At 35.7% G+C, this 15,897-nt stretch overlaps 4 protein-coding genes and 1 pseudogene across 4 annotated transcripts; 1 reads left to right on the top strand and 4 right to left on the bottom strand.

Moving 5' to 3' along the window:
* The first annotated feature begins 438 nt into the window (after positions 1–438).
* LOC17875014 (SKP1-like protein 1B) lies at positions 439–2,033 on the top strand. The gene is made up of 2 exons (XM_023782023.1): positions 439–855; positions 1,670–2,033. The coding sequence occupies exons 1-2, from the start codon at positions 517–519 to the stop codon at positions 1,841–1,843; spliced, it is 513 nt and encodes a 170-aa protein (XP_023637791.1). The 5' UTR covers positions 439–516; the 3' UTR covers positions 1,844–2,033.
* Positions 2,034–2,105: 72 nt separating this feature from the next.
* On the bottom strand, positions 2,106–3,758 carry LOC17876691 (peroxidase 64). Its single transcript, XM_006282169.2, has 4 exons — positions 3,465–3,758; positions 3,178–3,366; positions 2,918–3,080; positions 2,106–2,696 (listed from the first exon to the last, which is right to left on the bottom strand). Exons 1-4 carry the CDS (start codon positions 3,666–3,668, stop codon positions 2,299–2,301), a joined length of 954 nt encoding a protein of 317 aa, XP_006282231.1. The 5' UTR covers positions 3,669–3,758; the 3' UTR covers positions 2,106–2,298.
* A 2,057-nt stretch (positions 3,759–5,815) lies between these two features.
* Positions 5,816–8,126, bottom strand: LOC17876695 (GDSL esterase/lipase At5g42170). The gene is given in 6 exon segments (XM_023777709.1): positions 5,816–6,009; positions 6,537–6,792; positions 6,876–7,100; positions 7,189–7,319; positions 7,432–7,628; positions 8,014–8,126. Coding segments are annotated over 6 exon segments (1,116 nt in total).
* Positions 8,127–8,937: 811 nt separating this feature from the next.
* Positions 8,938–15,351, bottom strand: LOC111830536 (annotated as a pseudogene).
* On the bottom strand, positions 9,096–11,072 carry LOC17876025 (prostaglandin E synthase 2). Its single transcript, XM_006280769.2, has 6 exons — positions 10,675–11,072; positions 10,274–10,408; positions 10,111–10,189; positions 9,917–10,011; positions 9,559–9,726; positions 9,096–9,478 (listed from the first exon to the last, which is right to left on the bottom strand). Exons 1-6 carry the CDS (start codon positions 10,985–10,987, stop codon positions 9,318–9,320), a joined length of 951 nt encoding a protein of 316 aa, XP_006280831.1. The 5' UTR covers positions 10,988–11,072; the 3' UTR covers positions 9,096–9,317.
* Positions 15,352–15,897: the final 546 nt, after the last annotated feature.

The raw sequence follows: 15,897 nt of genomic DNA on the forward strand, positions 1-15,897 counted from the left end.
TATAATTTCGTTTAATTACAAAAATTAAACCCTAACCACTAATTTGTTAACCCAAAACAAAATATAATTTTTCTTAATTACAAAATATAAACCTTAACCACTATTTTATAAACTCAAACCGAGATATATTTACTTAATAAAAATTCTACAAAATTTGTTTCCATAATTTTTTTTATTTTTAATTTTAATTCTGATTTAGTTTTTTAATAAAAAGTAATATGGCATATTATTGTATTTTGATTAACTAATTAAGACGGAATGAACAAGAGTAAATTCAAATATTTTCTTTAAATTATTGTAATTGTGCAGCTATGAAAAAGCCGTTTTCTCACCGGTTTATTACGGTTTAGTTCAATTTGTCTTACCAATCAAACCGCTTAAATCAGTGAACCGCTTTACAAACATTTATTTCCGTAATATTTTTCCCATCTTCACAGTAATATCCCTCTCTCGTCTCCGCAAATCTCCTCCTTCTCTCTCACTCTCAAACGTCGCATCTCTAAAATCCAAAAACCAATGTCGACGGTGAGAAAGATCACTCTGAAGAGCTCCGATGGAGAAAACTTCGAAATTGACGAAGCTGTTGCTCTAGAGTCACAGACCATAAAGCATATGATTGAAGATGACTGCGCTGATAATGGTATCCCTCTTCCTAATGTAACCAGCAAGATCCTTTCTAAGGTGATTGAGTACTGTAAAAAACATGTCGAAGCTGCTGCTAAATCCGAAACCGCTGTTTCTGCTGCGTCTACTACTACTACGGCTGCTGCGTCTGGTTCTAGTGATGAGGATCTCAAGACTTGGGATTCTGAGTTTATCAAAGTTGACCAGGGCACTCTCTTCGATCTCATCCTGGTTTGTCTTGGATTAATATATGATAATTTTGTTTTTACTTGATTTGGTTTTATCATTTCTAGGGTTTCGAGATCTGGGGTAGATCTAATTTTAGTATTTTTTGGGAGAGATAACGTTTAGGTTTTGAAATTTCAGTTTCTGATTTTAGGGTTTCGTGGGAGACGAAGTTGTTTGGGTTTTCGATTTCTTAAGTTATGGTTTTGTTAGGGTTTTGGAATCTCTGTTTTTTGGATTTGAGGTTTTGTTTCATGGTTCGAACAAGACACAAAAATAGGTTTTGTCCGAGATTTTCAAGTTTTCAGATCTGTAACGTTTTTGAGATCTTAGTTCTGTTTTCAGTATCTTGTCTGGTTATCTCTATGGTCTGTGAGAGAGAAAGTTTCAAAGGGTTTTGCTAGAAGACCACTCAATGACTAATATGAGCTTAATGTCAAATATGGCAACTCTGTGTTCTGTTTGTGTGCACACAGTTTAGTATATATGAGTTAGTGACCAACAACTCTTAAGATATGAGTGATTCAAGCTCGCGTGTTTTGTTCTGTCTTAAACATTGGATGATATTGAATTTGGCTTGAACCATAAAGTTCCATCGTTGTTCTGAAAAATTTCAGACACCTGCTAACATGGCATGTTCTGTTTAGTCTTATAAACGATGAATGATGTTGAGTTTCATAGGGATCGTTGTCATTGTTTTCTTTGTGGGCACCCAATATGTTTGATTTACTTGAACCATTAAGTTCCATTTTTATTCTGAATTCTTGAAGCATCTAAAGAGAAAGCTTGAATCTAATGGTTTCTTTCTAACTCAATTTAGGCTGCTAACTACCTGAATATCAAGGGACTGTTGGACTTGACCTGCCAGACAGTAGCTGATATGATTAAAGGTAAAACCCCAGAAGAAATCCGCAAGACTTTCAACATTAAGAACGACTTCACGCCAGAGGAAGAAGAAGAGGTTCGTCGTGAGAATCAGTGGGCATTTGAATGAATAGAAATGAAGAACCGGGTGCTGTATCGTCCTCGACTCATTGTGTCTCCCTCCCTGTCGTATCTTCTGTCTTTGACTATATATCCATTATCTTCTCTGTGTTGGTTCAGCTAAGACATTGGGTTGAATGTTATGCTATGAATGTTTAAATTCAATACTTAACTACCAAACATATGGAAGTTTGTTCCCACAAGAGAGTATTGGCTTATGTTAATTTTTCAATCATTTAATTAGGTAGCGACTTGAGAGTAATAAGAACAAATTGGGAAAACAGGAACAAGATAAGATTATTGTAAATAAATGCCTATACAAGCACACACGAGAGAATGATAGATAATTAGGATACAAGAACCTCTGCCTTAATCTTTAGAAAGGCTCATTACAAGTAATCAATGTGACAAGAGAAAGAGAGACATGAATGTAGTAACTTGCTGATGGAAGCGTAGATTGAGATTCTAGCGAACCCTTCTGCAGTTAAGTCTGACCTCATTACCATTCCCACTGATACTACTCATCTTGATCATGGATTTTACAAAAGCCCTCTCGAACTCTTCGTTGGAACTTGCGTACTTGGCCACAAGTTTCTTAGTAGAGGGCACTGCGAGAAGCGCTTCGTCAGATGAGAACAGTGACTTGCCTTGCATAAGCATCCTGTAGTAGATATTGTCGAATGATGACACGGTTCCATCCAAGGTCGATCCAGCGTTCTTCACCGTGTTATGGGCTGGGCACACTCCCTCCAAGCTGGCTGCAAACGACGGGTTTAGTGTTGGGTCAACCTCCTTTTGGGTGTTGAAGTTGTGGAGCCTATTCTGGAACGATGAGCAGTGGGCAAATCCTAGTGTATGTCCCCCTGTCATTTCATTCAACATTCACAATTTATATTACTTCACATAAATAAGTAAGATCATCGAAACTGTAAAAATCCACCTAGTTTCTAGATTGTGTACATATCCACTTAGTTTAAGAAATTTTTGTTTCATATATTTATGTCACATCTCTAAGGATACTAACAAGATTTTTCAATATAGCTTTGTATATGTATTTTAGGTTAAGGGGAGAAATGTAGAATACCAGAGAGAACAACAAGATCATGCATAGAGAGGCCTCTTTGGCCAAAGTTTTGACGTAGTTGAGAGATGTTGAAAGTAGGAGCTGGTAGTTGTCTTGTTTCTATTGCCTTTGATATTCTTCCATCTTTTCTCCCTTTAGGCACAGCCCATGTCGGCCCTCCTGACTATAACAACACCCACAATGAATGTTTTGAGTGGATCAATCATCAAATCATCAAAGAAGAGGTAGTATTTGGAATATGAGATAGAGAGATCACTCACGAGAGCGACCGCATCTCTTGCAGCGAGTGAAAGAATGTCGGCGCAAGAGACAATACCGGGGCATTGCTCTTCTAATGCCTTTTTTGCATTGTCAATCACATAAAACGCATGGAGTGAGATGTTAGGAGGTCCATCTTTCTCTGCTTTGTTCTTACCCTTTGAGTCTAATAGAACTGACCCATCACATCCCTTTAAAGATCAAACATATATATTCAAGTTATTAAGAGTATAAACACATATGACATTGAAAGATGGCAAGAGAATGTTGTGTGTAAAGTAGTTAGTACTCTGACGAAGCAGTCGTGGAAATGCATCCTTAAGAGCGCGGCTGGGACTGTTTTGTCGTTTGACATGGCCTTCTTGACTGCATTGGTGACAATGTGGTCAGCTTGTGGACATGAATGGTCGTAGTAGTGAGGACTAAGTGCTTGGACGTCAAAAGAAACCACTAAGATGACAATGAGAAGGACATTGAAAAAATGTGCATTCATTTTGGAATTTTCGAACTCGGAATTATCAAAATCTTTCTTGAGTGAAAAGGAATGTATTTAGAGAATTTGTTGGGTGGCTTATGTGATGAAACATGGACAGGATTTTATAGGCATAGTTTAAGGAATTTAAATTTTTGGGAGATGGAGTTGTTAGTGAGATGATAAGGTTGTTAAGCAAATTAGGTCATGTAGACAAGACTCGTTTTGGTTGTGGTGGAGTAGATTCTAAGATTTAATAATTTAGATTCCTGAAAATGACAGAACAAAACAAAGGAAAAAAAGTTCAGTAGGACAATAATATGTGTCGTAAGAGAATTTTATTGGTTTAAGTAAAGATATTAACGAATTTTTAACGAGTTTGATATTGAAGCTCTAAACAACAACATAAGTAGACACGATTTGGTTGCGGTGGAGTAGAGTTGAAGCTAATAAATTCATGAAAATGACATACCAAAACATAAGAAAATAAATTGACTAGTCCCTTTCGGGGACATAAGATAAAATTGAACGATACAAAGAAAAAATTAGCATGACTCCTAAGTCCTATGCAAAGATGACATGCACAAATCGAACAAATAAGCTTATCATTTTCTTTTTTTAAAAAATAAAAAAGCTTATAATTTTCTGTTTTAAAAAAATAATAATAATGAAATTGTTTAAGGAAATGCTTCACTAGTTGTAAATTTTTTTTTTTTTTAATTATGAAATCGTGTAAAAAAATGTTTCACTAGTTGTAAAAAAGTTTTTTCGAATTAATTTTATATTTTATTCAGAAAAATAAAAAAAAATAATCTAAATTATTAAATCTTAGAAAATAAAAGTTAACTTTTTTTTGGTCGAGAGAAAATGAAAGTTAACTTGACTAGAGCAATAATCTATTTATGTATGGTACATAAGATAGTTGCATCTACGTGAAAATTAACAAATTTTTGTAAAAGTTGATGGATCTTGACAAATGATATTACAACTCTAAACAACCAAGTTTTGCTTTTAAACATATTCAAACAACTAATAAGTACGTTTTTTTCAATAAATGTGTGGGACTTGAGATTTTTCTGTCAACATGAAGATTAACGATTTTGTATATGAAAGTTTATGGATTTTGACATTTGATATTACAACTCTAAACAACCAAATTTGCTTTTCAAACAACTAATAAGTATGTTTTTAATAATATAGAAACAACCTAACCAAATACTGTGGAAGCAAAAAAACAAAAAATACATGATTGGGTTCTTTCTTTCTTGATTGAAGAAAAGCAAAAGCCAAGGTGTCTCAAACGATATGTCATTGACTTTGTTGTCCACAAGTTCAATCTTTTGTGGATTCCTTTTTCTTATTTTTCTTGTTCTCGTTCGTTTTCTTTTTTTCGTGGACGTATGTATATAAATCATTAAATTGTAATATGTTTCCTCAACGGTTTAGGTGCCAATTCCTCTTCATAGGTGAGACCTTTCAAAAATTACTATGAGACCATAACTTTTTCTGGTGTTTCTTTTTTATTCGATCATAAACTATTTGTTTTTTGGATTTTACAAATAAGTATTATTTTGTAGTTTTGAAACAACTATTTGGATTTTTTGAATAATTTATTTAGTTAAACAAAATTGTAAAGAAATTTTATGAATAACTTAAAATTGGAACTTATGTCAAAGTACATATTGCATATTTTTTGGAGGTACGGATGAAGATGAATCTCGCAATTATTTTTAGGTTATTCAGTAAAATTTCTGCTTTTACTTGTTTGTAGGCTTCTTGTAAATGGATTCTTTCCAAATTGGGATAAGCTGATCAACTTGCCCAATAGCCCCAACTACAATCGAACACAACTAATCAATTTTAGGTATACTTTTCAAGGCACCATTCATCACATACATATAGTGTGAGCGAAACAAAATACGCCATGGAGAAACCCTCGTATCTTCAGCTCGACTTGCAAAACTCATAGACCAGAACATTACGAGGAATTGGTTCAGCTGCAGCTGATGTCAAAGAGTTTTTAGTTATGGCGATTGGCTCAGACCATAGTTTATTTGAACTACAAATATAAAAATAACAACTTATAACATGAAATTATTTATTTTGTTTTCTTCTGTTTTTACATAGTGAAAATTAAAGCAATTACTATAATATAAACATACCTAGAATCATACTAGTTGCATAATGTATTTTCCTAACAACTTATCAACGATAATTTGGTAAGCTTTTTCTGTTGGATGGTAACTATCCCAAAATATATAAGAAGATGAATTTTTGCATGTAAAAGGATTGATTTTGTTGCACAAAAATAATACTTCTAGTAGTCCTGTTCCACAACATCCTCTAGTTGATACTTCAAATCCTATAAAAAAGAAGAAATAATTTTAGTAACTAGTAGAGTTTTGTTACTATTTCTCAATGGCCAAAATATTTTGATTCAATCTAGTATGCTCTAAAATAAAAGAGGTTTGTGAATCCGGATCCAAATAGTAAAAACACGGATCCATCAAAATTGGATCCATATAAAAATCCATAATTGAATAGATTATAAGCATAAAATATCTTTTACTATATGCATGTGTGATATTAGTATCATGGTTATTATATTAGTCTCAATACTTAAATATTTAAAAATTTCTTCTAAAAATACTATATTTGAATACTATGTAAGTATTACTTACTGATTTCAGTTAATGTTATAGATTCATTTACAAATAGCATAGGTTTTGGACCATTTAAGCATCTAAAAACTTAAAATTCCTAAAATTATAGCCTATTGTCTTTTAGGTTTTTATAATTAATTCACATTTTAAATCTTACACAAGCAACATAACAAATATATATAGTTAACAATAATTTGTGAGAAAAATGATATGTATTCATACGTACCATAGTTTTTAGGGTTTTCTATCATGTCATTAAGAGTATCATATACGTCAATAAACACAATTTTACTATCGGGTAACTCTTTTCCTAAAGCATCCAACTTCGGAGATATCTTTGTGTTAAAGTGAAGAGCTACTTCGTTTAGTTTTTTTGAACATTTTCGCTTCAATCTTCCATGAATTGTTCTAGCTGCTGGTACACATCCAACTGGTACTGCACTAAACACTCCGATTCTTCGAGCTCCATGTTTATATATATCCTACTTAAAACAAACATTAAAAAAGTTTCTAATTTGATTGAGAACAAAAAAGAAAAAGCATTGATACCAAGAGAATTGCTTACCCTGACAAATTTAGAAGATAAATCAGCCAAATAGTCAGCATATGAAGTTCTATTATATTTGAGGGAGCGTGCCATATATGTATGAGCAATATCATTACTGCTAGCTACCACAAGGTAAAGACTGTTTTTCACCATAAAATTAGCTTTCTCTTCGCCAACTGTTACTTTGATTTTTTCTTTATACTCTTGAAAATATTTTAGTTGATCTGATAAAGATATCACTCTCTGAAATGTTTGTAAGAAAAATAAGTTAATTAATATAATAATATTAGAAGATTACGCAAATTATTTAGGACGAGTTAAACTATATTACCACTAGTTTAGCTGTTAACGGGTCGTAACCAGAACCACCTGAAGCAAAATTTACACCTTTAAGAAGATCTTCATTTTTCAGCTTTGGATTTAAGTATGCTGGTATTGTCTTTGCTATTCCTAGTCTTTCTGCTGCAATACATTATTTTTTAAATAAAAACATAAATCGCCATAAATTTAAAGATATATTTGTTTCTTTTCATTCACTTTGTTAATTCTAAAATAAAAATAAGATGATACTAACCCACAATATCAGATGGAACTCTTCCATCAGAAAATCATCCAGTAGCAATTTTGCCTGGAAAATCTTTACCGTAAGGAGGAAAGTTACATTTTAATCTTGTACGGAGATTGTTGTTGTTTCCACTATCCACTATTGAGTCTCCAAATGTTATGACACCAGAAAAAGTAATACCCGGCGGTAGTTTTATTGTACCTTTCATAAATAATTATGATATATTTTACAATTTAAATGACAACAAAATTTAAAATAGTAATAATAATTTAACTTATTACTAGCGTTATATAAACTTAGGTTTATAAAGTAAAATAAATAAATAATATGAAACCATGTTTGTTTTACCAATAATTTCTAATATGGAATGACCAATATAACAAAAACCAAATTCACAAAAAAAAATTGAAAATTTTTAAATACATGCCGATAGTTTTCATATTTCACCTAAACAAAAAAGTTCTATATGCTTGTATAAAATCAAATGAGTTTGTTTATGTTATTTTTGAAAATAAAAATTCAATTTAATTCTTAACAGAGAACATGAATGAAACGATAAAAAGTTATTCACAATATTAGTAGTATTATGCACCTTCTACTTTGGCTTCTGTTGCGTTAGTTTCAGTATTTTGATCTAATGTAAATGTCTTTCTGCTACCTTCAACCAGTACTAACAAGTAGAATATGTACACCAAACGTGACATTACAGAATTAATGTGAATATATTTGAAACTAACGACGGAATTAGAGTAAAGAAAAGAATGATTAACTACATGAATAGATTTTTTTATTTCTATTTTTTATTTTTTATATTTTTTTGTATTTTTGAAAATGGAAGAAAAATGAGTAGACACCGTAAGAAATTGAATGTTGAAACAACAATTTATATAGTGATGAGTTTTGTTTTATGCTCTTTGATAAATAGCAAAAATTTACTAAATGCATGCTAGTCCGTCTAATTGTACCGATTATTTTGCTTAATGCTAGTGTTTGTCATTCAATTTCAAAAGTCAAAACGATGGTGTAAGTTTAGAGACGTCAAACTCATTGCTCGATTGTTATTTTTGTATATCATACATATGGACTATGTATATGTAATCATACTTTTTTTTAGCTACGGAGTAATATAATCCAGATAAAAATGATTCAGTCCAAACTAAAATACTCAAAACTAAAACTAGATACTCGTAAGAACTTTAATTTTTTTTAAAAAAAAGAACTTAAAAACTTTTGTTTTACCTATGTTTCTTTACAAACTACGATATATTTGAAAAAAAAAAAAGAAAAAAACATAATTCCTAACCAAAACCGCAAAAATGGACGATTTGAATGGATAATTTGCACAAAACCCTATAAATTACTCCAAATAAAAGAACAGAAAAAAAACCAAATCAAAATGAAGGTTAAACATCCCTCTCCACATGAAATTTAATTCCAAAAAACAAATATGTAAAAGTTTAAAAAGAAGATTAATGCCATAACTGGGTCATACTTGTATGTAAGAATCACAATGTACATATTGGAAAAGTGTTGGAAAACTAAACTCATTCCAACACTACATTATTGTTCGACCATATTGATATATTACCAGTCAGAACAGATGAGTTTATTGTTCTTGTATAAAAAATGCAATCAATAGTAAAACGAAAAAGAAACAAGCAATCAATGAAATATGAAAAAAAAAAAAATCAAAGAAACCACTTTTGTTTTACCATAGCAACAGTGACCAAACAAAGCATGTCACAGTATATTCAAAATCCCCCATTAACGAGAAGAGATTATTTCCTTTAGTTTCTTTTTCTTCCTTCTCTAGTCCTAAAATATTGTAACGCTGTGAAATTCAGCGGTACGTTATGCAATTCATATTTTCACTAGAGATAAAGAGTAACGATCCTTCATTCTTCGATCCTAGAAGGCTCACCGACCGTGTTCTCCATTCGAGAATACCATTCGCCAATGCGTGTGTTGTCCACCATATCCTTACCAGATCGAAGGTATCTTATTGGCCTCAGAACACCAAATACTGCAAGATCAGCCAAGTTCGGTTTTGACCCACCTGCTTATTATAAACTACAATCATGGACCAATCAAGAAAGTGGAGACTAGATTCAGTATTATATTGGAGGTTTTACATACCGAGGTATGGACGCTCTTTCAAGGCATCGACCCATGTCTCAGCAGCATCATACAGAGCCGCACGTTCATCAGTAATGTTATATTTCTTCTTCAGTTTCTTTGACACAAAGTACATCGCGGTTGCTCCTGCATACTTTGCCACTAATCTTTCGGTGAAACTGAAATTTCCTGCACAGGGTACAACATTACAACTTGGACAAGAAGTACAGTTTGCTGTAGATGTATAGTGACGAATACGTATTCCCAAAACTCGTATCCCAATAACTCATCTGGTAAACTACTAACCCATACATATCTTTCGAAAGGATATAAATACCAAATGAACATACAAAAAAGGAAAATAAAGAAGATCACATACCATGTGTGGTGATGTAATCAAAGGATTCAAGAGCCTCTGAAGTATTCCTGTATATGTTTGGTGACAAAAGATGCACAAGGTGATTGTCCACCCACCTATAACACATAAGTTACATAATCAGCCTCATGTCAGTAATGTCACATATCCCCAACTAGAATCAGTATCAGTCACTAAACTATAAAAAAGATCATTACTTGCGCCACTTAGTCTCTTCATCATCTTCAGACTTCGAAATCTCCGGGTGCATCTTCTGGAACAAGCTATCGATTATTGCTGCACCAAACAACCAAAAGATTACTCAATTAAACTAATGAAACAACGAATTAGGAAAGAAGAATAGAAGTTAGTGACACAAACCTGAAGAATCAACCATTTGTTCACCATCTACAGTAAGAATAGGCACCTTCTTATACTCAGACCATTTGATTTCTTTCTTACTGATTGGATTCACTTCAACAATCTTGTATGGAATCTTGTTAAAATCCAAGAAAGCTACACAAGATAAACATTATGTTAATCATCATCTCTATCTTACTAAATCACAAACAACAAGAACCAATTTGAATTCAAAACAACCACTCTCCACTATAAATCACAAACAACAAGAACCAATTTGAATTCAAAACCACCACTCTCCACTAAAGCTAAGCATTTCTCTCCGTAAGTTCAGCCTCTAAGCATGGAAAAGCAAGAATCAATGATTGAATCATATCAATGTTTCAAAATCTGATCAGATCCATAAAAGTTGAAATATATACCTTTAACCTTGTTACAGAAAGGGCAAGCTTCGTACTGATACAGAACAACTTCTTTAGGATTAAATTTCTGAGCCATTTCCTTAGCGTGAACTTCCTGACCAAGAGACGAAGCAGCGGCGGCAGAGAAGAAGACAATCCCAGCGACTCCGCCGGCGAAAGAAGGAGTTGAAATTTCCGGAAGACCGCCGAATCTTCGAGTGATTGGTTCGGAGGAAGACGAAATCGTTGTAATCGCCATGGATTGAGCGAGTCGTGGATGGATTCCAACGGAGGATGAGATCGTTCGCGCAGCAAGTCCGGTGACTCTCCTCATAGCTTTGTGTGGATCTGTTGTGATTGAGATCTGGATCTTGAGATCTTTGATTGTTTCAGCTTTGTGTGGTTTCTCTCAAGGCGTTTTGTTTTGGTTTGTTTATTCAACGAAAGGGTTCTTAGGGTTTAAGCTGTGTCCACGATTACTACTTCGAGAGCCTTTTAGATTATTCGTAGGGCTGTTTGCGGAAAAGAATAAAAGAACATTTTATTTTATTATTATTATTAAATTTTTTTTTGTCATTTCAATAACTAAACTACAAGTTTATCGTGAACAAACTCTCTTCTAGGGAGAGCCACAATGGTATCGATGTGCTTGTATAGGAGAATTGTATAATACGGTTTTTTGCTTTCTTCGCAAGGTAGTCTGAGTGCCCGTTTTCCTTCCTAGAAATACGACGGATCTTGAAGTTCGAGAATGAGATCTTTAGATCACTAAAAGAAGCATACTCGGCTGCAAATGTGGGCCAATCCGATGGCACGATTAGCATAGTAAGGATATCCGAACAATCTGTGGCAAAGCAAGCATTGTTCTGACGAAGCTCTAGCATACACTCCATAGCCCAAAGAAGGGAGTCCCATTCGGCATGAAGGGGTGAATGGGATCTCCTAACACTCTTGAGACCAATCCAAGAGTGGCCTCACGAGGAATTTCCTCGATCATCCAATAGGATCCACCCAAGGCCACTAAAGGGATCAGAATCAAGCCAGGAGGCATCACATTGACATTCCAAAAGTGGAGAGGATAGGGGCATCTGGACGACCAAAAGAAGTGTCGGAAGGTCTGGCATAACATTTATTTCCATAGCTCGCCGCCACACTTCTGCTTCATGTGTAGCTAGCAAAAGGGTCTCTTCAGGTGACTCCCTAATATTCTCAAACATAAACCTATTACGGGCTTTACAGATATACCACAAAATCCAAGGAAAGTTATGGATATTGGTTTCATCTATCTTCAATTCTTTACCTCTCCAAAAGAGAAAGTCAAAATTGTAACATAGAGATTGACGAGGGAACACCGTCCCTAAAGAAGGTATAGAGGATAGAACCCAGACTTGTCTAGCCGGAGGACACTCAAAGAGGAGATGATTAATCGTTTCCTCTTCATGACCACAACGGAGACAATCTTTCTCCCTACCAATATGTCGAGAAAAAGTCTTTGACAGGTTGGTAAGCAACCCGAGAGACATTGCCACATGAAATGCTTCAGCTTTCTTGGGTTTTAGTTTTTCCATACTTGTGCCTGGAGTGCCGAAACATCCGGTCCCTGAAAAGGGAGGTCACAAGGAAGGCGGGAAAGAATTCTCGCGGCTCAATACCCTGACTTCACAGTATAATTTCCAGATTTTGTATGAACGTAGCTATACCCATCACTCAGGTATGTCCGACTAGGGCGAATACCCAGAATAAGAGGGATATCCGGTAGGTCCACTAAAGCATTCAATTGGTCAAGTTTCCATTCCTGAGTATCCCTATCCAGTAAATCATTAATTACAGATGTGGATCCTGAAAAGCGAGAACACTTTTAGCAGGTCGAGGTGGGATAGTGGGAAGCCACGTGTCAATGCATACCCGAGTAAGCATTCCCGAACCAATAGTTCTGCGAAGACCTGAAACAATTAGAGGCTTGGCAGAAAAAATACTCCTCCATCCATAGGAGGGACGGTTGGCCTTAACTATTTGTAGAGGGTCGCTATATCTATAGTATCTACCCCTCAAAACTCTACTTAACAGTGAATTTGGGAAGCGAAGGAGTCTCCAAAATTGTTTGGCAAGGAGCGCCTGATTAAATTCACCCAAAGTTCGAAACCCAAGCCCTCCTTTAAAAAGTTGGGTACATAATTTATCCCAGGCTTTCCAATGAATACCATTACTCTCCGTCCTGGTTTTCCACCAGAAGTTAGCAATGGCACTACTTAACTTAGTAAGGATAGCCTTGGGAAGTAGGAAACACGACATAACATATGTCGGAAGAGCTTCAGCTACCGCCTTAATAAGATCTTCTTTCCCCCCTTTGGAAAGGAATTTTACGGACCATGTACTAATACGTCTTTGGATTCGATCGCGAACAAAGGAAAAAACTTGGGTTTTTGATCCGTGAATCTTCTCTGGTAAGCCTAGATAAGTGCCCATACCACCTTCAGTTGGATTTTTAGGATAGTCTTGATATTGCTACGGACTTCTGTTGCCACCTCGTGTCCAAACATCACCGAGGATTTTACTTCAATAAGTTGTTGTCCTGAAGCCTCGCCATAGCGACGAATAACATTGAGAACTTCCTCCCCTTGCTCAGGGGTCGCTCTACAAAAGAAAAGGCTATCATCCGCAAATACTAGGTGAGAAGTTGCAGGGCTAGCCCTAGCTATTTGCAGACCTTGGATTTTTCCTTGCCATTCCGCCTCATTAAGTTGAGCCACAAGGGCTTCAGTGCAAAGGATAAAAAGAAAAGGGGAAATTGGGTCCCCCTGCCGGATACCCCGGGACGGTTTTATATGTCCTCTCGGAGTACCATTAATTAAGACTTGGTACGACACAGAGGAAATGCAAAACATTATCATCTCAACAAATTTGGGGGCGAAACCCATTTTCAGCATCAGAGCACGGAGGAAAGGCCATTCCACTCTATCATATGCCTTACTCATATCTGTTTTAATGGCCATAAAATTCTTCCGACAATTTGAATTTGTGCGGAGAGCATGGAAGTTTTCCTGAGCAATCAAGATATTATCCGTAATAAGGCGTCCGGACACGAATGCGGACTGAGTCTCAGAAATCAGATTCGCAAGAAATCTTTTCAGACGAAGACTGAGGATCTTCGATAGTACCTTATAACTAACGTTACATAAGCTTATTGGCCTGAATTCCGTCATCGAGCAAGGTCTATCAGTTTTTGGGATAAGGCAAATATTTGTCTCATTCAGGGATTCATCAAAAGTACCCGTGGAATGGAAAGCTTGGGCTAGTTTGACAAGGTCATTGCCAACTATATCCCAGAATCGTTGATGAAACAACACCGTCAATCCATTGGGGGAGTCTTTTCTGGATTGAGAGAAAAATGGCACGTTTAACCTCGTCAGGAGAGATGTCTTTGGTAAGTTGCTGGTTTATTTCCTCAGTGATCTTCAATGGAACGTTCCGGAGAACCGATTCCAAATCCTGAGGGTTGGATACTGTAAATAAGTTGCTAAAATATGAGACCACTAAGGCCTCAATCTCATCTTCATTATCTATCCATTTGTTATCCTGGTCTAGGAGGCCAATAATCCTATTCTTAGCCCGTCGTTGTTTAGTGGTAGCATGGAAGAATTTGGTATTCTTATCACCATGCTTTAGCCAGGTTTCGCGACTTCTTGTCTGCCAATACAGCTCTTCCTCTCTGTAGGCATCACAAAGTTTCCATTTTAGTTCTAACAAATCTTCAGAGGATATCTCTGGATTGTCTTGAGCTGCATCAATCTGAGATTGGAGACTTAGAATAAGCTTTTCGGAATTGGTAATGTTAGATTTCTCCAATTCGACATAGACACCCGACAGTTCTTAATCTTTCGGGAATAAAACCACCTCGGCCCCGTCTGGGGGCCAGCCATCCGGCTTTAATTGCTTCTCTTAGACCAGGTTTACCGATCCACCTCTTGTCGAACATAAAACGTTTGACCAGTCTCTGGGGTTTATTTCGAACAGAAGCTAACATGTGTCTGTGGTCTGATTCCCACATTTAAAGATACTCCACAGTTGTGTGGAAAAGATATGGTGCCATTCCTCATTTCCCAGGGCCCTGTCAAGACGAGAACGAATTAAGCCACACTTGCGACGTCCTGCCCAGTAAAGGGAGTTCCCTGTAAATGGGAATTCAAGCATACCACAATTTTCTATCATAGCTCGAAAGGGAAGAAAAGAGGATTCCGATCTCTTTTCCCCCCCCCTTTCTTTTCATGATTTCCAGTAATCTCGTTAAAATCTCCAATCATGAACCAATGTTCGGAGCGATTAATCCCTATCCGGGTAAGGCATTCCCAAACTTCTTCTCGGTTTTGAACAACCGGATCACCATAAACAAAAGTAACAAAAACACGGTTTCCATCAATAATAGTTTTAATATCTATTAAACGATCACTAAGATACAAAAATTGCACCGGATAGTCACTAGAATACATAAGTGCAAGACCTCCACTTGTACCCGACGGATCAATCGTTTTTAGGCAATCAAACCGTAAAGTAGTTTGAAGTTCTTGAAGATACAAAAGATCATTTTTTTGTCTCTGACAGAAAAAGAAAACCTAGAGAAAACATACGGCACATCTCCTCTAGTCGGTGTTTAGTAAGTTTTGCTCTCGCCCCTTGACAGTTCCAAGCTAAAATCCTCATGGGTTGATTCCGTGGGGGTTAGAAGGCCCCACCAAATCGATATCATGCCTTAAAATTTGGTGACTGATCACCGGAACTACCCCATTACGGGGGACAAAACCAAATTTTCTCGATCCCTTAGCTTTTGAGACTCGAGATTTGCTCGAGAGAAGAGTGAGGGGAGAACCACCCCTAACAAATTGAATCTCTCGTGAAACAACACTAATATGTAAGAAAAGATACTCCTTTTTACAAGGGAAAATACTGAAATTTTAATTATTCTTGGTAACATAAAAAACGAGTTGTTGATTTGGCATTTCAGTGTCCACTTTCTCACGTAAAAAGAGAATATTAGTGAACAACATAACACCAACAAAACTAAGCAGAACACGTACATGATTCCCCTTTCCCTAAAGGAAGAATGTTTAAAGAAACTCTCTTTAAAAGAGGAAACTAGTGCAGCCATATAATATGTGGTTAGGTTGTGAGGCCATGAGGTGTGGTTGGCTAGCAAGATTATACGAAGCCGACGTTGTAACAGAGGTCCACCAAGAAAAGTTTTCTGCT

The sequence above is a fragment of the Capsella rubella genome, unplaced genomic scaffold (assembly GCF_000375325.1).
Source record: "Capsella rubella cultivar Monte Gargano unplaced genomic scaffold, Caprub1_0 scaffold_8, whole genome shotgun sequence".
In the NCBI taxonomy this organism is placed as follows: Eukaryota; Viridiplantae; Streptophyta; class Magnoliopsida; order Brassicales; family Brassicaceae; genus Capsella; species Capsella rubella.